The sequence below is a fragment of the Hyperoodon ampullatus genome (genome assembly GCF_949752795.1).
Source record: "Hyperoodon ampullatus genome assembly, chromosome: 15".
Classification (NCBI taxonomy): Eukaryota; Metazoa; Chordata; class Mammalia; order Artiodactyla; family Ziphiidae; genus Hyperoodon; species Hyperoodon ampullatus.
This window is the reverse complement of record NC_136928.1, coordinates 59,985,920-60,008,571: the sequence shown is the minus strand read 5'-3', so window position 1 is coordinate 60,008,571 and position 22,652 is coordinate 59,985,920. Positions and strand designations below refer to the sequence as shown.

General features: G+C 42.0%; 1 protein-coding gene across 2 annotated transcripts in view; it reads left to right on the top strand.

Annotated features, from left to right (window-relative positions):
• Nucleotides 1-22,652, top strand: part of CRIM1 (cysteine rich transmembrane BMP regulator 1) — a gene marked incomplete at both ends in the record, with an annotated part of 206,790 nt that overhangs the window by 85,333 nt on the left and 98,805 nt on the right. Inside the window, 2 exons of one of the 2 annotated variants that reach the window (XM_079721281.1) lie at nucleotides 12,972-13,214; nucleotides 14,505-14,625. In XM_079721281.1, coding sequence (XP_079577407.1) covers nucleotides 12,972-13,214; nucleotides 14,505-14,625 — 364 coding nt within the window. The remainder of the gene's footprint in view (nucleotides 1-12,971; nucleotides 13,215-14,504; nucleotides 14,626-22,652) is intronic. The other variant, XM_079721282.1, reaches the window with a different exon arrangement.

The window sequence follows — 22,652 nt, the reverse complement described above, 5'->3', positions numbered from 1 at the left end:
GGGAAAAAATACACATTGCAGTATTTTTGTTTTTGCTGCAGGTCAAGTTGTAGTTCAGGATGGAAAGTAAACACGTCCCTTTGCTCAGCTGCAGCTCACATATTTGTAGTCTCCGGGTGCCCTCTCAGCGGTTGCAGTGGATGAGGGTTTACGCCATGGGTACACAAAGGATACAAAGACAGCATAGAAACGTGGGGCCCTCTCAGGGGCTCGGCCCGGCGCATGTCTGATTAGAAAGTTGGTGTTGGAGCCGAAGGAACGGTCAGAAAGGTGGAGAAGCCTTCAGAGAAAGTCATAGGAAGGGAGTGAGGCTGTTCAGAGAGGTGCTGGCCATCAAAGGTGGTCTGCAAGGAAGAGGCTGTTTCTTACCCAGGAGGGCCTTCCTTCATGGTACAGGGTAAATGTCAGGAGGCCTTTGTTTGTTTGGGGGAGGCACTCATTACCATATATGCCATCCCGTCAATGTGGTAGCTTTGTAGGCAGGCCCATCACACATCCTGAATGCAGAAATAGCTGGGAAGACTCTCCAGGGAAAACTACCTGAATAAGGTAGCTTCCTTCCTTCTCTCCAGAGTGAGGACTGGTCTCTCAAAAAGCAGCATTTTAAAAAAAGGAATTAAAGTAAATGGAAGCTGACAGAGAAACAGCACTTGAGCACAACTTTTAGCATAGTAGGGTGATGATGTGTGCTGGGCATGCTAAGATATGTATGTGATATAGGGCATATTTGTGTGTGTTTCATAGTCATCTTTTTTTTTAAATTAATTTATTTTATGTATTTATTTTTGGCTGTGTTGGTTCTTCATTGCTGCACGTGGGCTTTCTCTAGTTGCGGCGAGCGGGGGCTACTCTTCGTTGCAGTGCGCGGGCTTCTCATTGCAGTGGCTTCTCTTGTTGAGGAGCACGGGCTCTAGGCACGCAGGCTTCAGTAGTTGTGGCTCTTGGGTTCAATAGTTGTGGCTCGTGGGCTCTAGAGCTCAGGCTCAGTAGCTGTGGCACACTGGCTCAGTTGCTCCGCGGCATGTGGGATCTTCCCAGACCAGGGCTCGAACCCCTGTCCCCTGCATTGGCAGGCGGATTCTTAACCACTGTGCCACCAGAGAAGCCCCTCATAGTCATCTTTACCTTTGTCAATAATAGCAAACATTTAATGATCACATCTGTGTTCATTATGCCCAGTCATCATGTTGGGCATTAGGTTTAAAACAAACTGAGAAGGAAAGTGAACTAACAAGAGGGCCTATGAGTGTCCTCTGTGTGTGTGTGTGTGTGTGTGTGTGTGTGTGTATACACATACATACACATATACATATAAAATATGTGAAATATTCTTTTACATTTATATAATATTTTATATATGAAAGAATGTGTATACTCTTTTAGTCTCCAAACAGACTTGGAGAGTAAGTATTTTTATGCCCTGTTTAACACAACGGTATACTGAGTATTCTGAGGTCTGACTCAAAGCTCAGAGTTTTTCTAATAATTAATGATGGTGATGATAAGAACTACTATCACTTGGGCACTTAGATGTACCAGGCACGGGGCTACTTGTAATATTTATTATCTCACTTGACACTTAAAACAACCCTGAGGCAATTATGACCCAGAGAGGGCAAAAAACTTGCCTGAGATCACACAGCTAGTTGTAGAAGAGCCAAGATTTGAGCATGGTTCTTTCTGGCTCTCAAATCTTTGTGGTAAACCAGTAGCTATACTGACCCCCATGTAAGAGAAATAAAAAGTAACCACTGTTAAATGTCAAGTAAGTGTTGCAAACAAGTAGTTTATCTTTAGCAAGACAGAAATAAGAAAGGGAGGAAGAGGAACAAAAAAATAAATGGCCAAAATATTTTTTCACAACTCTCTTTCTGTAATTTTAGCCACATGGGTTTTTTTTTCCCCCATAATGTGCAGACCCTCATGAGAACTACCAGTTAGTTGAACAGTAAGAGAGCCTGCTGTTCTTTATTTGCACTGCTACTGTCAGCAAAGACAGAGCAGCAGCCGTGTTCTGCAGACTCTACCCGTCCTTTATTCAGCTGCCTTTTATTGTTGATCATTTTAACTGCATAAGTATAGTCACTTTGAGGAAACTTTGAAGACGTTAGGTCAGCACATAATATTTTTTGGGGTCCTTCTGGAGACTTTTGAGATCCATAGCCACCTCTGGGACTCAGAAATTTATTGACAGTATTACTGACAGAACCCTTGGTTTACTGTTCTTTTTTTTTTAAATCATATAAGATCACATTTCCTACTATACTGCTAGAACTCTACAATGGTAACAAATACTGGAGTTCTAAAAGAAAAAGACTGGCCCCTCCTTTAATGTAACAATCATTTGTTGGTCTTCCTTAGCTGAGCAGAAGCCAAGAGCCCCTGGAACCTGATTGCACAGGAAGGGCTCACAGGGCTTCTGGCTGGAGTATGTTCATAAGACACCCACACGGACCAACCCCTCATTTTACAGATGAGGAACACCAGACCCTTCATTTCACCTCTTTCACATCTGACATTTTAGTACATTTTCTCGTATCCATGTCATGATTAAAGAAAGTAACAACCAAGTTAGTAGCAGTATCCTTTCCTCTGTGGAGGAAAACTGAAGTATGGAAAGTGACCCACCCAAAGACACAGAATCATTCAGCACAATAGAGGCTTTGTTTGTGTTCTGTAATGGATGTTGCCTTCCGTTTAAACGCTACCCTGGGGAATTCTTCATTTCTAATGTTTATGCCTCTATGACATTTTCAAGCTGTTATGAAGATTCCTCTTAAGATGTTGCTGAACTGACTATACAAACTTTAGTTCATTTAAGTTTTCATCATTAGTCATTTGTCCCATTCTTTAATAATTTTCATTCTGTTTTTTTTTTTTTTTTTTTTTTTTTTTTGGCTGAGTTGGGTCTTCATTGCTGTGTGCCGGCTTTCTCTAGTTGCGGTGAGCAGGGGCTACTTTTCGTTGCAGTGCGCGGGCTTCTTATTGCGGTGGCTTCTCTTGTTGCAGAGCACAGGCTCTAGGCATGCGGGCTTCAGTAGTTGTGGCACTCAGGCTCAGTAGTTGTGGCGCGTGGGCTCTGGAGCGCACGCTCAGTAGTTGTGGCACACGGGCTTAGTTGCTCTGCGGCATGTGGGATCTTCCCAGACCAGGGCTCGAACCCGCATCCCCTGCATTGGCAGGCGGATTCTTAACCGCTGTGCCAGCGGAGAAGTCCCTTCACTCATTTTCTGTGGGCTTGTGTTTATGGCAAGGAGGGGACACGAGGTTTTCAGAGAAGGCTATAGTTTATTAGGTGATATTAATCTTTTTGAAACCAATCTTCAGGTCTTTTACATTTATCCAAACTATCCTTAGGCCTTACTTTATTGCCGGATTTAAAAAAAAATAAATTCATTGTTACATATTGAAAACTTGTTACTGTGTATGAAGACATGAATATATTTGAATGGCAAATCCTTCTGGGAGTAAACTGAATACATGTTCCTGGTGTGAATTAACAGATGATGAGATAAAATGTCTCTGGACTCAAAATTCTAATAAACTTTCATAAGTTAGGATTTTTTTTTTTTAACTGATGAACCTACATTGACATGTCATTATCACCCAAAATCCATAGTTTACATTAGGGTTCACTTATGGTATTGTACAGTACTTTCTATGAGTTTGGACAAATGTATAACGATGTGTATCCACCATATAGTATCATACAGAAAAGTTTCACATCCTAAATATCCTCTGTGCTTCACCTATTCATCCATAAGTTAGGATTTTAAATCCTGGAGGATGCACACAGGTCTCGTTTGGGAGCTAATCTCTCTCCCACTCCCTACTCCCTCTACCCTAGCACTTACCACCAGAGGCAGATGCTGGACACCCCTTTCAGCTTTTCTCATTTCTCCCAGGAAGATTCCAGAGAACTTGTTGATTCAGATTTCCTAAGATTTAAAGTGGCTTCCGATCCCCTGGGAGTATAGGGGACTGCGAGGGTGGTGGGTGGCTAGAACAGTGAATAAACCCTTACTGTACATTGGAGTCATCAGGGAGACTTTAAGATACTGATGCTGGGGTCCCACTTCTAGTAATTCTGATTTAATTGGTCTGGGATGTATTCCGAGCTTTTGAACTTTTAAAGTTCCTCAGGGGATTCTAATGTACTGCCAGGGTTGAGAATCAAAATTCTAGCATTGTGGTTCTCAAACGATAGTATGCATGAAAAATCTCCTGGAGGATTTGTTCAAGCACAGACTCCTGTGCCCCACCCTCAGAGTTTCTGATTCTGCAGGTCTGATGTGGGCCTTAGAGTTGCCTCTCTAGCAAGTTCCCAGGAAATGGCTGATGTGCTGGTCCACGGACTGCTGTTTGGGAACCACCAACCTAGAGCAGTTTATCTCATCTGGGAATCTTGCTAAAATGCAGATTCTGATTCAGTAGGCTTGGCATGGGGTCTACGCTTCTGTAGCTCCAACAGGCTTCCAGCGGTTACTGATGCTGATGCTGCTGGTCCAGCAAAGCTCTAATGGAAAGCATCGTTTTCAACCCAATTCAGTAACATCCTGCCTAGAAAAGATGTGTGGTCTGTGAGACTCCTGGAGGTACCATGGGCTCAGCATACAGCTTGGACCACTTGGAGGCAGGCAGAGATCTGGAGGGCTTAATGCTGCTTTGGCATTTGGCCAGCTGCCATTTGCCAGGATGTTTGAACGTGCCCCTGGTGAAGCTCTCTTGTCAGTAGAGAACTCCATTGTAAAGATTCCCATTTTGCTTGAAGGAGTAACACAGTGGTCCTCAACCCCAATCACACAATAGAATCACCTAGGGAGCTATAGAAACAGATATTAATTCCCAGGCTCCTTCCCCAGAAATTCTGCTATAATTAATTGGAGGTGGAATCCAGACAGTGGCATTCTTAAAAGCTTTGTAAGTGATCCTAATGCACAGCCAGGGTTGAGAACCACTGAGTTCAAGGATCGCATGTTGTGGTCTTACAGATCATTTAATTATTTTTCTTTATATTGGGCTAATTTATATCCCACTCTGGTACAAACTAACTTTATTAAGTTTTTGAAAACAATTTAATGTGACATGTTTAACAAACCACCAGGGAAAGGCTCTATGTAGATGCCATCACTATTAAATCCTAAATTCAGAGTAAAAGAAAGTGCTGGGAAAGTACAGCTGGTGTTTCCGAACGAGCTGAAATATGAAATATTTCTGGGACTGTATCAACAAGCCTAATTTTTTCCCCTCGGGGTTATGGTTGTGTGGAACAAGTCTTCACCACGAAGCTTGCCAAAAAAGGTTATGATAAAATCATGGAATGTGAATGAAAAGAATTCACAGTGTAACTTTAAAGGAGTCAGCCTCTAAATTTAAAAATGCAGGGATGACATGTGTCTTGCACTTGTAGTAGAAGTCTTCAGAACCAAATAGTGCTGGGTATAAGAGAGCTCCTCCTTTATGTCTGTATGGCCAAGAAGCAAATGAGATGGGGAGGATGGCCAACCAGAAAGTGATGAGGACACAGCCGAAGACCCTGAACGTCTTTATCTTTGCAAATGACTTTTTTTAAAATTTATTTTTGTCTGTATTGGGTCTTCGTTGCTGTGTGCAGGCTTTCTCTAGTTGTGGAGGGCGGGGGCTATTCTTTGTTGCGGCGTGCAGGCTTCTCATTGCAGTGCCCTCTCTTCTTGCAGAGCACGGGCTCTAGGTGCGTGGGCTTCAGTAGTTGCAGCACACGGGCTCAGCAGTTGTGGCTTGCGGGCTCTAGAGCGCAGGCTCAGCAGTTGTGGCTCACGGGCTCTAGAGCGCAGGCTCAGTAGTTGTGGTACACGGGCTTAGTTGCTCCGCAGCATGTGGGACCTTCCCGGGCCAGGGCTCGAACCCGTGTCCCCTGTATTGGCAAGCTGATTCTTCACCCCTATGCCACCAGGGAAGTTCCTGCAAATGACTTTTGCATTCTATACTTGAGCAAAAATGTAGCCATTGACTCAACATACAAATATCAGGAAAGCTGAAGTTACTTTTGCTCTTGGCATTGTGGACTAGTGTGAAGATCGTGCTTTGGAGGCTCTGCCACTTACTTTGTGACCTTGGCCAAGTTTCTTAGTCTCTCTGTTCCTGTCTCCTCATCTGCCAAGTAGCAATGCCGATTTCATCTCTTTCACACAGGAGTGGGAAGGGGTGTGAGCACGAGGTGAGGCATGGCACCTCACGGAGAAGGTGCCTAGTTGGTAGATCTTCTTTCACTGCTGTAGCATAATCATGAGAATTGAATCCTTAATAAGAAACATCATCCAGCAAAATGTTTTTCTTATAAGTCTTTACTGGTATTTTTTACCTGTGAATTATACTAATTCAGATTTCTTCTTAACAATCACGAGGCAAATATTTTCTACGTGACGAGTAGGTTTGTTCTTGCCTCGGAGCCTTTATTCTTGCTGTTCCCTGCATCTGGGACACCCTTGCCCTGCAGTTTGCCTGCCTTCCCCCTTCTTTCATTCAGGTCTCCGTGCAGGTGCCATGTCCTCAAGAGGGAGCTGCGTCACCCACCTGGCCAATGCATTACAGTTGTATTGTCAATTCTGCTTCAGAGAATTTGTCACCATCTGGCATTATACTGTGTAGTTCTTTGTTTATTATGTAACTCCTCTAGAACGGTAAATCCAGGAAGGCAAGCAAGGACTTTGTTTTATTCCCTGCTCCAAGCCCTGTGCCTAGAATCCTTGGCACATGGAACTCATTCAGTAGATATGTGCTGAATGAATGGGTGAAGGAAGGATTCATAGATTGCATCTCAGCTGGTACCATGAGGTGTGCCTCCCAGGACCACCTAGTGGCCACTGGGATACCCTAGGCTGATGCCATAGCTACTGCAGGACTTAAGATTCTAAAGGAGTGAGGTTATAAAGGAGGGAGATTACCAGAGTAAGGTATGGGGAAAGCAGTGGTCCCAAGCTCTTCCCCTCTTAACTCTATGTTCTATCTTCTAATTCTGTGATATTAGTTCTAATCCAAATTTGGGGTCCCTTAAAATAACTCCATAGTTGGAACTCCCAAGAATTGTCTCAGAATGATGATGGGTTGCCTGTGTGCATGTGTATTGTATACGTGAGAATTGGGATAGATTTCAGCAAAGCACAGAGTACCCAGCAGCACTGACTTTGTATTTGCCTATCTAAATTTACTGGTCCATTTTACATGGCCTGTTTTTCCATTAATAAGTGTGCAGCATATCTGCTGTTATTTTTAAGTGGCCATTTTAAGAGGTTTTGAAGGAGGAAAAATGCTTCAGTGTCAGATGTGTGAGACTCTACAGAAATTAAATAGCTAGAATGAGAATCTGGCAGTATAATTTTTCTTTTTTTAATTTAGTAGTTTTTCATTCGTCTTTGGTTTTCTTTAAATCTGTGTTTAAAGCAGAAAACCCTTGAATGCATTTGCTGCTTGTAGATCATGGTTTTACTTTTCCTGTTGACATATGGACCTGGAAAAAGGCTACAACTGGCCAAGATGCAGGTTAAAGTGACTAGGATTGATATAAACTTGCCATTATTATTGTAAACTCACTTTAATACTGGGTGACCCTGTCAATATTTTGAGGGCTAACCTCTTAAAGGGAGATAATTAATATGATGAAACCAGCTTATTTCCCTTAATTACCTCTGTTGCAAGTGATCCTGTCACTTTAGTCTTTCTATATCTGGGGCAGTTTTTTTTGTTTTTGTTTTTTTTTTAAGATGCCAGTTGCAAAGTGTTGCCCGGGCAACCAGGTTGAAGAGCTTGTTAATTAAGTTAAGTACTAGATATAGACTTGTTAGACACCATAGGGAAAGAGTAAGGAGAGGCTTCTCTTCAAATGGATAAAATTTAAAATTCAGAGGTAATGTCAGAAAAGCCTTCTAAATGATAGAAAATATATGGTGTGTCTGTAGTTTTCTCCTTATTTTCTCCATGGAAGAGAGATGGAGTAGAGACACAGATGAATAAATGAAATCGACTGCAAGAATTATTTAGAAACAGGCTGAGAAAGAAGGTTTTAGAAAAACAATTCCTGATGCTATGGTAACCATAGCTGGGTTCAAGTGACAGGCTGATAATGGGGGAAGGGACGGATGCGGGGTGAGTGTTCTAGATAATCTGTTGAAAAGTGAATAGAGGGTAGAATGAAGAGGAGAATAAAGCTAAGACACTTAACGATTACAAAATTTAAAAAAAGATTTAGATCTTAGAAATCTAAATTCTTTGAAAGCATCACTTTACAATTTGCCAAGTCAGTATAACAGGCTTGAATCTTCTGCCTGCTAGTCATGAACTTAACAACACATCCTTGAAAAATTAAAGTAAAAACTGTTAGAAATATGAGGAGAAGTTGCTGGTTCATAGTGGGAGATTTTTTATAGATCCTTCTTGGAAATCAGTTAAAAAATGTAAGATGTAAGCAAGCTGAATGTCATAATTAAGCCTGATTTAATAGATTTGCAAGTTTGGATTCAATAAACAGAGAATACGTGTCCTTTTTAAATACTCATGTATTCAAAAAGTTGGCCATAGGCCACATGTACATACACGCATGCCAAAAAAACAAAAACAAAAGATAAGCTCAAGAAATTAACAGAAGTAAAAAATTGTATAGCCTACATTTTCTGGCAACAGGGCAGTGAAACTATAAATTAAACTGAAAAGGAAAGCCAAGGAGAAGGAAAGGAAAAAGGAAAGCCATGCAGAAATTTATTAGCACTGTCCTAAAAAGTCTTTAGTTAAAGAAGAGATCAAAATTGAATTAGAAATGAATTACATTGAGAGTAGTACGTATCAAAAATTAGAATATAACCAAAGCAGTATTTGGCTAAAGTATTAAAATCGTAATTAAAGTTATTCACACTTCTGAGAAAATAGAAGAGAAGGTGAACTAAGCATCAATTTTAAACCTAGAGAAAAGCCAGTTAAACAATCTGAAAGACAAAGAAGGAAGAGATTCAAAAACTTGAGAGAACCCATGAACACATAAACCACAAAAAAGAAAGCTTGCTTCATAAAGCCTGAAATGAATTTGTAACTCTAGATGAATGAGGTATTTCTTAATATATATATTTCTTAATATATATAAATATATGTTATATATATTTCTAATATATGTTAGTATAGATAATTCTAAAAAAGGTGGAACACCTGAATAATCTAATAACCTTTCCTCCTTTAAAAATACACTGAGTTCAGATAGGTTCATGAGTTATATGAAAACATCAAAGAATAGATAATTCCTGTGGTATTTGAACTGCTTTACAGCCGAGAAAGAGGTAGAATGATAAATAGGTCATTGAAAAAGTTAGTATAACTCTGGAACCAAGACCAGATGAGGCCAGCACACACACACGAAAAGAGAGAGCTGCAGGCTAATATTACTCCAGCTTATTAATCTAAAAATCTTAAAATGTTGGGAAGTCACACCCAGCTGGATCTTTAGAAAGAGGGTTTATTCTAAGAAAACAAGGCTGGTTTAAAATCTACTAATTGATTATATTAGTAAATTAAAGGGAAAGCCAATATGAATCTTGAGAAAAGTTGAAAAAGCATTTATAATAAGATTTAATCCTCTTATGTGGTACCTTATGTGATACCTTATGCCACGTGTGTTACTAAGGCAGGTCTTCAGAAGTAAATAAATCTCTCAGGGCTTGAGCTGCAAAATACATATCAGTCGGTGACAATGTTGGGACTGTTAAAAGAAACTTAAAGAGCAGAATAACTAGGAAGATCTAATATGTCGGGTTTTAATGAAAACATCTTTCTTTGAAGCTTATGTTTTAAAAGTCTGATTATACATACCAAATATTTTCTAGAGTAAGAATGTAATAGAATGTGATACAGAATAATTTAATTAACAGCACATTAACAAGAGTAGAAATTAAGTGCTGTTTGCAGTTAAAGTCATAGCACTCATTAATTATGAGACCATGTGTTTGTGTTTGACAGATAAGACATCTACTCAGTGTGCTTTACACACTCCATCTCCCATACAGCCAAGATTCTCTTTCTCCTCCTCAGCTCTTTGATTTGTTCTGCCCACGCTGATGGGGATCCAGGAGTGGAATTCCTCTTAATTCTGTTCTCTTCTGAAGACAGTTGCTTGGGCTTGTAATATGAAAATTGGGTATATGTATCCTCTGTATATCCTGCTGCAGCCACACTGGCCTCTTGCTCCTCTTGGGACATGCAGGAGTGCAGTAGCTGTGCCCTCTGCTGGAATGCTCTTCTCCCAAGTATCTCCATGGCCCACCCTTCACTCCTTCAAATCTGTTCAAACATCAGCTTCCCAGTGATGCCTATTCCGACCAAATTGTTTTGTTTTTTTTTTAAATTTATCTTTGTGTTGGGTCTTCATTGCTGTGCTCAGGCTTTCTCTAGTTGCGGCAAGCGGGGGCTACTCTTCATTGCAGTGCGCGGGCTTCTCATTGCAGTGGATTCTCTTGTTGCAGAGCACAAGCTCTAGGTGCGCGGGCTTCAGTAATTGTGGCACGCAGGCTCAGTAGTTGTGGCACACAGGCTTAGTTGCTTTGTGGCATGTGGGATCTTCCCAGACCAGGGCTCGAACCTGTGTCCCCTGCATTGGCTGGTGGATTCTTAACCACTGTGCCACCAGGGAAGTCCCCCGACCAAATTGTAACTGCCCCCCACTTCTTCCATGCACTCTAATTCCCTCTTGCTCTGTTCTGTTCCCCCACGCAGCACTTATCACCCTCTGCTACTATATAGTTTGCTTATTTATAATATTTATTGTTTATTTTATATCACCCTCCAGTGCATTGTAAACTGTATAAGGGCCAGGATCTATGTTTGTTTTCCTTGTGGTGTATCCCAGGCTGCTGGAACAGCAGGCACTCACGAAATATTTTTGAATGAATTTACTAGAACTATGAGTATGAAGGCTCTCCTGTGCTCTCTTTTGATTAGACAAGAAATAGTTACAGAAGGAAGATGGATGGTGAAAAGAAAGATACAGCAATCAAGGTAGAAATGACCTGAGGGACACTTGATTTTGGAAATAGACCTACTTTTGTGATATAAAGAGCTAAGTGGACTGGAAGTAAGAAAGCTTGGATTCTTGCTTTAATTTTACCACTGACCTTAGACACATCGCTTGAATTCTCGGGCCTCAGGTTCTTTATCTACAAAATAGACTAAAATTTTTAGTTTAGAAGACTGAACTAGGAGACCTCTTGCATCTAACCCTGCTTTGTGCTTCTTTGTGGGTTTTACTTTAGGAAAGACAGAGCTTATGAACATACCCCAATACTACATGGCATTATTTTCACCCAACATTTTCCAAACTCTTTCCACTCAAGGTCATGAGGCCATGATGATGTGCTTTTGGTTTATTTCAGACTTTTCTTTTTTTTTTTTTTTTGAGTTTAAAAAGGTATTATTCTTTATTTTTAAAAATAGTGATAAAATATGCATAATGTAAAACTTACCATCTTCACTATATTTAAGTGAAGGCATATTAATGCCACAGTTCAGTGGCATTAAGTACATTCACATTGTTTACGCAACCATCACCACCATCCATCTCCAGAACGTTTTTCTTTTTTTTTTCACACACACACACTGTATTTTATTTTTACAAGAGATAAGTAAACTGACACCAAGCATTATACGTGGATGACCACAACAAAAGCAACGATGATTGCAATTACCAAACACGAAACACACTCATACTATGTATGATATTGACATTCAGTTCAGTAATCCTCCACTGTAACAGCTCCTTTACTTTGCAGTGAAAATCGATTTGTATATTTTTTGCCTCTGAGTCCTTGTGGGATTTTTTTTTAATTCAAACAGAAAGTCACAAAAATTATAATCATCCTCATCAGTTCACTCAGTCCCATGTAATTAATTTTTTTTCATCTTGATCTTTTGTTAGCACTTTTATGAAGTCATCAGTTTTCCTTTAGAGTTCTGAAAATGCTTCTTCATTCGGTTCAGCAGTATAGTCAGTTACCAGAAACCTGTACTTGTCAGTCTTTTCCATGAATTCCTTGAAGATGAAACCCTTTTATAGAAACATTTTTGCAAAAGCATCAGAGTACACCCAGAACTGTCTGTATATGACAAAAGACTTAAAAATGACCACGGTTAAAGATTTGATGAAAGTTCATAATAATGCAGTTGACAAGGGCCTAATGTGGCTATAAGTTTCTTAAAAGCTTAAACCAAGAAACTGAGCTGTGGACTGGGGCTCCAGAAGCTAGGGCTTTGCTTGATTTATTTTTCTTATCTGTAAAATGGAAGTGCAGCAATAGGTTGGTGACATAATACTGTAGAAAGGAGAATGAAGTACATTTGATGGATTTCTGCGAGGGATAGAAACACACCAGATGCCATTTCAGGAAATTACACGGGAATTTGGCTCGATATCCATCTTGCTAAAGCTTTCATATCATCTTAATTGTTCATCTCCTCAAATTTCAGAGCTTGGAGGTCGAGTTCCTCCGTGGTGATTGTCATGCATCTTGTCTTCAGTCCCCAAAGCAGCCATTAGGTATTTGTGGGCCTGTTTTGGTGTTTGAATGTACACTGTTTTCAAAGAACGGCCCTTAAAACTCCTCTTAAACTTAAAGATCTTTCCACTGGTCAGTGACTGAGTCCTGTTTTCAGAGTCTCCACGTCACATAGGCATCTTCCCTCTGCCTCTCTTCACCTGGTCCATGTGCTGGACATGGATTGTTCAACACAAGGGAGGGGACGGGCCGATGGAGAAGGCAGCTTCCACCTCTCGCTCTGGTGTCATGAGCAGGTCACGGGAAAGATTTCCGTGGGCGGCTTAGCTGTGTTTGAGGGTTCTCACCAGATTTCTGTCCCTCCTGTACTCTTTGTTAGTTAGTCTATCATCAGGGCTGCCTGCACTTATGGGGAAGGTGCCCCATGCTGCCCCTGGGCCTGTGCTAAACTCTTTCTCTCCCATTTAGAAGAGAAGCCAGATTGCTCCAAGGCCCGCTGTGAAGTCCAGTTCTCTCCGCGTTGTCCTGAAGACTCCGTTCTGATCGAGGGTTACGCGCCCCCCGGGGAGTGCTGCCCCCTCCCCAGCCGCTGCGTGTGCGACCCCGCGGGCTGCCTGCGGAAAGTCTGCCAGCCAGGATACCTGAACATACTTGTGTCCAAAGCCTCAGGGAAGCCGGGAGAGTGCTGTGACCTCTATGAGTGCAAACCAGGTATGCACGGGCTTGGTCCCAGCAGCCTCGCTGCTTTGCATCAGAGGGCAGCAGCAGCCAGCCTTCCCCCGCCCCCCGCCCCACCCTGGCCACTTGACAGTGGGATGCTGCAAACCTGCTACTCTGGGCTCACAGCGGCCTGGCTTCTGCCCTCCAGTCAGAGAACCAGATAATCCACTGGTACAGGAGTGCCTTCAGAGAGGGACCCTGTCTTTTTCTCTTTTCTTCTTCTTTTTTCTTCCTTCAAAGTATGCTTGATGGGGGCAGTAGGGTGTCAAAATTTATGGTACTGTGGTTGCCTGCTTCATTCCCCCAGAGGAGGTCATCGTCCTCATTTGCAGATATATCTGTCACTTTAAAGTATTACATTTAAAAACAATCATCATACATAAAACAGAAAGTTATTTTTAGATAAATATATGCATCAAAATGCCAGACATTTTATAATGAAATACTCAGCCCCAGTCTTCCTCCTTGCCAGCTCCCCACCATCCGTCCGTTAGCTTTATAGCATGTGCTAAGTCATCTTTGACTGTTTACTCAACTTCTTTGCCACATTTGTTTTGTAGTCATGTCCCAGCTGTTTCTGGATCCATGGTATTTCTAACATCTTTGTTCTTGTGGCTGCATTTCTAATGTGGTCTGTGAATAGGTCTGGACTGCAGAGATTTCCTCTTCCAAAGTTTCTAACCATGGGTCAGATTTTGTTTAACTGCTTGGTAAATGCTCAAGCCAAGCAAGCCCTTGTTCATCTCTTGAACTGTTTCATCAGAAATGCCTCGGGGGCTTCCCTGGTGGCGCAGTGGTTGAGAGTCCGCCTGCTGATGCAGGGGACACGGGTTCGTGCCCCGGTCCGGGAGGATCCCACATGCCGCGGAGCGGCTGGGCCCGTGAGCCATGGCCGCTGAGCCTGAGCGTCCGGAGCCTGTGCTCCGCAACGGGAGAGACCACAACAGTGAGAGGCCTGCATACCGCAAAAAAAAATAAAAAATAAAAAAAAGAAATGCCTCGGGCTGATCGTCACCATCCACAGAACCACCACTGGTTTAACTCACTGTCTTTCTCTGTGTCTGCGTCTTAACTCTTCAGTGTCTTGTTCCCTTCTTTTCTTGAACAGAAGATTTGGGTCATATTACAGTTCTCTAACGTTGATGGAAATGAAAATGCCAGTGCTAAGACAGGGTTTCCAAGAAGCAAGGAAACTACAAAAATTTGAAGAGCCAGTGTTTCATTGGGGACTCAAAATGCAAGGAAACGTAACGGTGAATGGTGCCTCTGTTTGCCCCCCAGTTTTCAGCGTGGACTGCAGCACTGTGGAGTGTCCCTCCGTTCAGCAGGCCGTGTGCCCCCTGGACAGCTACGAAACTCAAGTCAGACTCACAGCGGATGGTTGCTGCACCCTGCCCACAAGGTCGGTCCGTCATTCGTTTTTTACGCTTTCTCCTCTGTCCTGTGTGTTAGCATCACGAAAGGCACAGTTTCAGGCATGCTGTTTGTTTTCTCCAAGGGTCAGAGAACCCTAATATCCTCCTGTTTCTATGGAGAAATCACTGAACGGTTACTATGACTTGGTAGTTTCCATGTATCGTTCCTGGGGCCAAAGTCACCTGTCCTCAGGTTAAGTCCCTGATCCTTAGAGGTTCCTCAGGTTGGGGTGCCTGTGCACTTTTGCAGGCTGCAAACTAAACGGGCATGTGTGTCCCTCAGTCTGGAGCCGGGGAGGCAGCAAGGTATCGATCCATAGTAGGCATGTCATTTGATCCTGTGCAGTGAATCTTACAGGTGTTTAACCATTGTGTGCAATGGCGTGAAACACTGCATGCATCATAGAATTGCTCCCCAGGGATCCTTGACGTTTGCAATCACACATCTACCCAGACCTATAACTTGCTGAGGCAACAAGGAGTTTAAATTCCTATAATGCTTTCTGGAGGAACAAGCACATCTCTCTTTGGCTTGATGGGGAAAAAGCTGCTGTCAGTTTAATCTTAGTAGCAGGACATCCCCTTAACCCTGCAGGGCCAGACTTACTCCAGAATGCAAGGGTCCCCAGGCCGAATCCTTGACAGTCTTCATAGCACCACCGTAGAGCTGGTACTTTGTGCTTTGCTTTGGGAAAGACCGTGCTTGGAATCACGGGGTTTACGTTCTATTTCCCCTGCTGAGTACCCTCCCCTCTTCCCTACCAGGTCCTCCCCTCCATCTTTCCCAGGTCACTAAGTCATGATTTTGACTAAGCCACCTCATTTCTTTCAACTTTTACTTTGCATTTAATATCCAGAGTTAACATGGTACCTTCCTTAACCCCATAACTAAGCTCTCTCTCCCTCAGACCCTGTGCCAGGCACTTAGCATCTGTGTTTGTTGCATGAGTAATTGTGATTAAACAGATGGTTTGCTAAGGTAGGAATGTGTATGGTCTGTAGTTAAGGAAAGTATCAGTCATTTGTCCATGATTGAAGTAGACATCCAGAGTTTTTTCTGATAACTACTTTTTTCTTCTTCCTTCTCTTAAAACATGTTAATTTTTGGACATTTACTAGCCATTGTTGTGTCAGAAACCGTAGGATTCTCTCAGACATATTTTACAGGACTTGCCCTATCCTTTATAGTGCATCATAAAACAGGTGCAGAGATTTTTGTGAAGGTAAACATACAGTGGCGTAGCACTTTCTTACGACACTACGTTGTGATAATTTATGTGCAGATGTTTGGAAAGGGTTGAAGTATTGTGCAAACATAAGGTATTACTAATCAGTAAAGGAGGAAAACGGAGTATTACTAACAGTGACAGATGTCCCTTCAAGGTCTTCATGAGAAGGAAGGTGGCACACGATATTAGACCACCTAATTAATCAAAACTAAGCCAGTTGTCAATTAACAAGACCTTTGGAGAGCAAGAGGGACATTTCTCAATTCACTGTTATAAATGTAATGTAGCACCATTTGTATGTAGGAGGCACAGTAGGCTATTTTTTTCACTCTAAGGGGTCGAAATGGATAGAAGCAACAGGAAGACATACTTAATTTCAATTTAAGGAAAAAAAATTTCTTACAACTAATGATGTACAGTCATGCACTGGGCTGCTTCCTGAGATAAACTGAGCTCCCTGGGGCCAGAGAGACTTCTTTCCGTCTGGATGGCCACCTTCCAGGAATGCTTAGAAGAAATGTTACCTTGGAAAGGAGGTTCAAGTAGAAGCCTTCCGTTCTTATCCCCAAGCTTCCGTGAGTCTGGTAAACATAAACCTTAGGGTGATTATTACGTATTGACCTAATTTTGACTTTGGCATTCAGAACCAAAGGATGTTCAGTTAAAGGGCCCTAATGAAGGAATTGGAGGCATGGAGGAGGAAGCCATCCAAAAATCCCAGGGTAAATTATTTGCAGGGAGGGATAAGTTCTCACAGCTCTTTGGTTTCCTGGATTTTAAAGTCAGTGACCCTTCCTCCCCTGCTGCCCCTTCTCCTGTGTTCCCACCTGAGCTGGATTCCCCCCATCCCCCAAGCTGTCTCGGGCTCTGGGCCTTTGCGTTTGCAGTGGGCTCTTCCCTGATTGCCTTCCCCTTCTACAAACTTCTCCTCTTTCAGGACTACATTTCCTTCTCTTTGAAGGGTTTTTCAGTCTTCAGCCCCTGAAGATGACTTAGGTGTCTCTCCTCCGCTCCCTTGTAACCTAATTCCCATGTATCCCTTTATCACAGCCCTTTTCATAATACATGGAAATCACTGATGTTTTTGGTCAGTCTCTCCTACTCTGTGTGCTTCTCAGGGAAGGGAGTATTTTATAGCCTCCGGTACATAGAACAGGACTTGATATAAAATGGTAACCTACATTTATGAATGAGTGAATGGATGAATGAATGAATGAACAGGCCCACTACTGGCCATGATGACTTATATGTTGCGGAAGAGAAAAATGATCTTCCTGCCATTAGGTGGTAATACTACTCCTTGTCTCACTCTAAAACCCTTGCAGTTTTCCCCCAACCCCCTTCTTTATGGCCAATTCTCAATATTGCAGAAATCCTCCACTCCAAGCACTGGGCTCACCTCTCAAAGTATGAGATGCCTTTATCTCTGCATTCTACCTTTTCTAATAGTATTGTTCATCCTGCAGGACTCTCCGTTAAATTCTACTTTATCCACAAGGTCTTTGTTCTTCAGCCGACACCCGTCTCACTCCCTAGGTACTCGCAACATATCCTGTCCATGTTGCCAATTAATCATATACTTCCTTGCATTGCTATGTAACTGTTAACACGGGTAAAGTCTTGTCTCACCAGCTAAAGGACATTTCTACAGGTCAGGAATTGTGTCTTCTTTCTTTTCCTCTGTGTATGCATTAATTATGAATGAATCAGTAATGCAGAATACACTCAGACTGTGACTTAACCTAGTTGAGCATATTAAATGGGTTCCCACTTATTAAGGAGGATGACAGACAGGTCATACTTTGATAAGAGAATAAAAACCCAAACAATCACATGAAAGTGGAAATAAAAAGAAGAGAGCCTAATATGTTGTAATACTGGTAGTATTTTAAGAAAAGAAAACTACCTCACTTTATCCTTGTGTGTGATCCACGTCAGTTTTCTCTTTTGAGACCATGATTAGGTATAAAGAAGAGCATTTTAGAATATGCAAAGCCCTGTTATGATGACTTGACCTTTACCAGCATATTTATAAAGAGCACTGTTAAGAAATTAGAGCCATTTGAGATCAAAACTGATTGTGTGGCGAATTCAGGGGGAAAAGCCCTTTACAGTCAGGACAGAGTAAGGTAAGATATTGGAAACTTTAGCAGTAGAGGCTTTCCTTAGGTGGAAGTCACAGCCCCTTTTTTGTAGGACTTATTATACTTGCATAGACTAGAAAAGGAATCTGTGGACATTCTGCCCTCATCTTAAAGAATAAATCCCTCCCTCCTTCATTACCATCCAAATGGAATTGCCATTCCCAGTGAGACTGTCACCCGTTAAGGCCCCTGACTGCCCTGTTTGGGTGTAAGTACTTGCTCACTTTGTGAATTTTCTTTTGAGTTGCCTGTTCTCAGTTCATTTATTCATTCAGTTATTCATTCATTCATGGAACATGAGCTGAGCTCTTCCAAGTGATAGATACTCCCCTCCAGATGTCCTTATGGTGCATGGATACCTCTTTCCACTTCCATGCCTGACAAGTACTGGTTCTCCCACCCACCTCTGCCCTTTCTAAGGATACGTTAGTCCTTCTCCCCTTGCTGAGTCTCTGCTTTTTCTTAATGGCCCATCCTTCATTGTCCCCTCTTTTGCTGTCTTTTCTCCTGAACTTCATCCTGTTTAGATATAATTCTTGGTGATATAATTATCATTTTTAAATCTGCCTTCCCTCAACTTGGTTTCAGTGTCCAAGCACTCTGATAATTCTTTTCATCCTCTTCTCTTCTGTTGGTGCTAGAATATGTTGTGAGGTCTATGGCAGCTCATCATAACTTTCAGGAGATAGTGAAAAGGAATGAGACTTAGTGGCTCTGGGCCTTAAACTGGGCCTGAACCCTGCGTGATGACAAAAAGGAAAAATGGGACTGTCCACGGGGCTCCTGACACCTCATGGTCTTTGCAAGACCCTGTGTGCATGTGTGCATGCCAGTGCCTCCATGCAAAAGGAAACTTACAAAGAGAAAGTTATGTCAAATGCTTTGATCAAATGATGTCTTTGCAGGGAAGGAAAAACAGGAAAGTCTTTAAGTAACATCTAGGTGGCAGTAACAGTGACAGCTTAAACTTGTAGTGTACCTTGCTGTTTCCAAAGCATTTTTTACTTTTGCTGCCCTCATTTTGTCATCTTTCTGACTCCATGAGAAATTTATGGAAATGAAAACAGAGGTTGAGAGATTAAGTGACTTGTGCAAGATCACAAATGTTTTTTGGTACAAGGGACAGAGCAGGTCCAAATCTTCAGCCAGGTTCTTTGATTCAAAGCCCTATACTCTCCAGTGCAGGTTTTTTTTTTTTATATATATACAATGTTTTGTTGTTGTTTTTAAGTTCAGGAAATATATCAAAGAATATGAATTTATATCTCACTATCATGTTTGTTTATATCAGCATAGTACATATTAATACAATATACCCATGTTTCAGTTACACATTGCTGTGTAACAAGGCACCCCCAAAAGTAGTTGCTTAAAACAATGAAGATTTATTATTTCTCATGCCTCAGTGTTTTAACTGGCAGGTTCTTCTGTAGCCAGCTGGTGGGTCATCTGGGGCTAGATGGTCTATGGTGGCATCATTCTCACATGTCTGGCTGGAAAGGCCTGTCACCCCCTGTGTGGTCCTTCATCCTGGCTCCTTTATGTGATGGCAGAAGCAAGGGAGGAAGTAGCAAAGCCTTAAAAGAGACCAAGAACTTGGAAGTCACACAGCATGACCTCCACTGCATTCTGATAGTGTAAGCAATTCACAGGGAGAGCCTTGGTTCAAAGAGTGGGGCAGTGGATTCCACCTCTTGATGGGAGAAGCTGCAAAGAATTTGTGACCTTTTTTTTTTTTTTTTTTTTTTGCGGTACGCGGGCCTCTCACTGTTGTGGCCTCTCCCATTGCGGAGCACAGGCTCCGGACACGCAGGCTCAGCGGCCATGGCTCACGGGCCCAGCCGCTCCGCGGCATGTGGGATCCTCCCGGACCAGGGCACGAACCTGTGTCCCCTGCATCGGCAGGCGGACTCTCAACCACTGCGCCACCAGGGAAGCCCTGTGACCATTTTTAATCCACCATAACATACATGTCATCAAAATAGGGGCCTCCTTACGTTTCATTTTCTAATGGTCGAAAGTCGGTGGAGTGTTGCAGCTCTGCGACCTTCTTTCCAAAGACCAGTGTCCTTCTGGCCCTGGGACTCAGGGCCCTCCTTTCTCTCAGCTGCTCTGTTTCTGCTTCTCCCTTCACTTGCCAGTCAGCAGTTCACCTGGGAGTAGATAAATGATTTAGGAGCCTCTGAGCACCACCTCGACTTTAAGCATCATTTAGCCAATCATTATTTTGAACTCCTCTCCTTATGGAATGTTGTGACTATCTAGTTAATCTTGGTTTTCTCTCATCACACAACAGGGAATGCCATCTTTGGACGCCATAAGATCTGCCTGATAAAACCAGGTCAATTTTTAAAACAAACAAACAAAAAAAAACTTTCAAAGATGTACATAGTAATTCCCTTGGTAATGGTTGATTCTGGAATGGATAGTTGTCTGAGAGAAATAGACCCACCCTGTGTGATTGAAGGGTAGATCCAGCCTGGGCTGTACCTCTGTGCATCCCATGTCCTCCTGTGCCGGCCAGCTTAGACTATTTATTAAGAAGAAAGCTCCCAGATCATGTTTTGTTTTTTCTCTGCACTCCTCACCCTTTGCTATCCCCGATGTATGTGCTGCATTTTACAGAGTTTTCCCTTTGCCTCTGTAATTTTTCACCAGGCTTTTTAGATACAGGTTCACAGGGGAGAAATTAACTAGTTAAAAATCTAAAAAGTAATACCTTTACTGTATTCCCTTTTACTGTAAGTCAAGTGAGTGTTTCAATATCCTTATGCCTTTTGCTTTGTTATGTAACTATTCTTATGTTTTTATTAAGAAGATGAATGAATATAGTATGTTATTGACAGTCACCCATTCTAAATTTATTTTGATGAGATTTGTCCCCAACTTTTTGTTCTGAAACATTCTGTTGTCAATTTCTGTCTCTAAATATCCATTCCTTAATAGTTATTTAGAAAAATCCAATCCAGTTATTTTGAGGTGGAAATAAATTGTCAGTGTTTATAATGTTGAAAAACTTAAAATAGGGTTTCTCCTGGGTTGTGTGCAGTGTATCAAGCCAGGTTCCCAAGCTCCCTCCTGGCTGCAGCCTCTCTCTGACTAAAGGGTCTGATTCTCTTCCAGAACCTATATCCCAGAACATTTATATTTCTTGCTTTCTGAGACTATACTGAAAATCCTCTTTTATTTTTAAATCAAGATTTGGAAGCATTTTTAACTTTTTCTTCTTAGTCCAAAGTAATTTCAAATTTTAGATTATCTGTAGGCTAAAATGTTGACTAATACGTGACTTTGGTTTTCTCTAAAACGTTTAATAGAACGTCTTGAGCACATTAGATTCTGAGTACAGTTCCAGTGAAAATGTAGCTGAACCTGAATCCCAGCGCTGCCCCACCCACAGGAGGCAGGTTGTACGGCTCTCCCGTTTCAGGAAGGGTCCTGCCCGCTGAGTGGCAGAGCTAGGCTTTGTGAGCACAAATCACCAGCTAGCACCGTACTGCTGTGGTCCTGAGCTCACTCCCCAAAGCCCCTCTCCGGCCCCACCACCCAGGGGACCTAACATTCCATGTCATACACCTTCTTTTACAGTGTAGTGTGTGGGCAAATGTGTACGTGTGAGTAGACCGTTCAGCAGCTAAAGAATACTCCTTCACACGTCACCTGGTGCTATGCAGAAAGAACCTGTGCCTGGATGCTGAGTTCTAGAATCCAGGTCCACTTCTGCATGAATCTGGACAAGCCTCACATCATCTGGGTCTGTTTTCTTACCTGAGAGAGAAGGAGGGGAGGAGGGATTTGATGATCTCAAAAGTAACTTCTACTTAAATTTAAATTTTTTGACTTTTCCCAAACCCTTTAGAGAGGGGGGAAAAAAAAAAAAACCCAATCTGCTGGTGATAGGAGACTCCTGAGAAAGAAATGAGAAGGAAAATTTTAGAAAATCCCAGAACTCAGAAGATAATGGGAGAGATATATGGTTTTCATCATGATAGGAAGGGGATAAAGTCCAAAGGAAGTCATAAAAGAATTACAGTTACTTTTTCTTTTTTTCCATTTTCTTTTAAAAAAAATAGGAAAGGCAAAATGAAATAATAATAATAATTTTTTCTTAGACTAATAATTTAAACCAGGATGCTCAGAACTGGTTGAATTGTGAAAACTGAGTGGCAATCCAACAAAATAAATTGCCTGTTGGTTAATGGCTAGTTGAATATTGCTAGTTAGTTGTTTTTTTTTTTTTTTAATATCTGTAAATAGATAGCCCCTTATATAGCAGGAGCAGAGACTGTGTGGCCAAAGGCTGAATCCATAAGATAAGGGCTTACTGTGTTAAACTGCTTTCTCATAGAATGTGGATATCTCTGCCTGTCCGCCTGCCTTTCTGGGTACATTGTTGGGGGCGTCCTGGGTGTGGCATCCTCGTACCCCTGCACACTCACCACCATGAACTCCTGTCAGCCTGTGCATGGCTGCTGGCTGGCTCCTACACCAGTATTTGTACCTGTCTTTCCCCAGCTATTGCTACCCCACTTCCCTTAAGGTAAAGTCTGTCTTTGTCTCTCTTCCCTGTCACTCCTCTTTATGCAGCCTCTCCATATTTTTATTGCATTTTTCTTTATTTCACACTAACTTGTGTATACA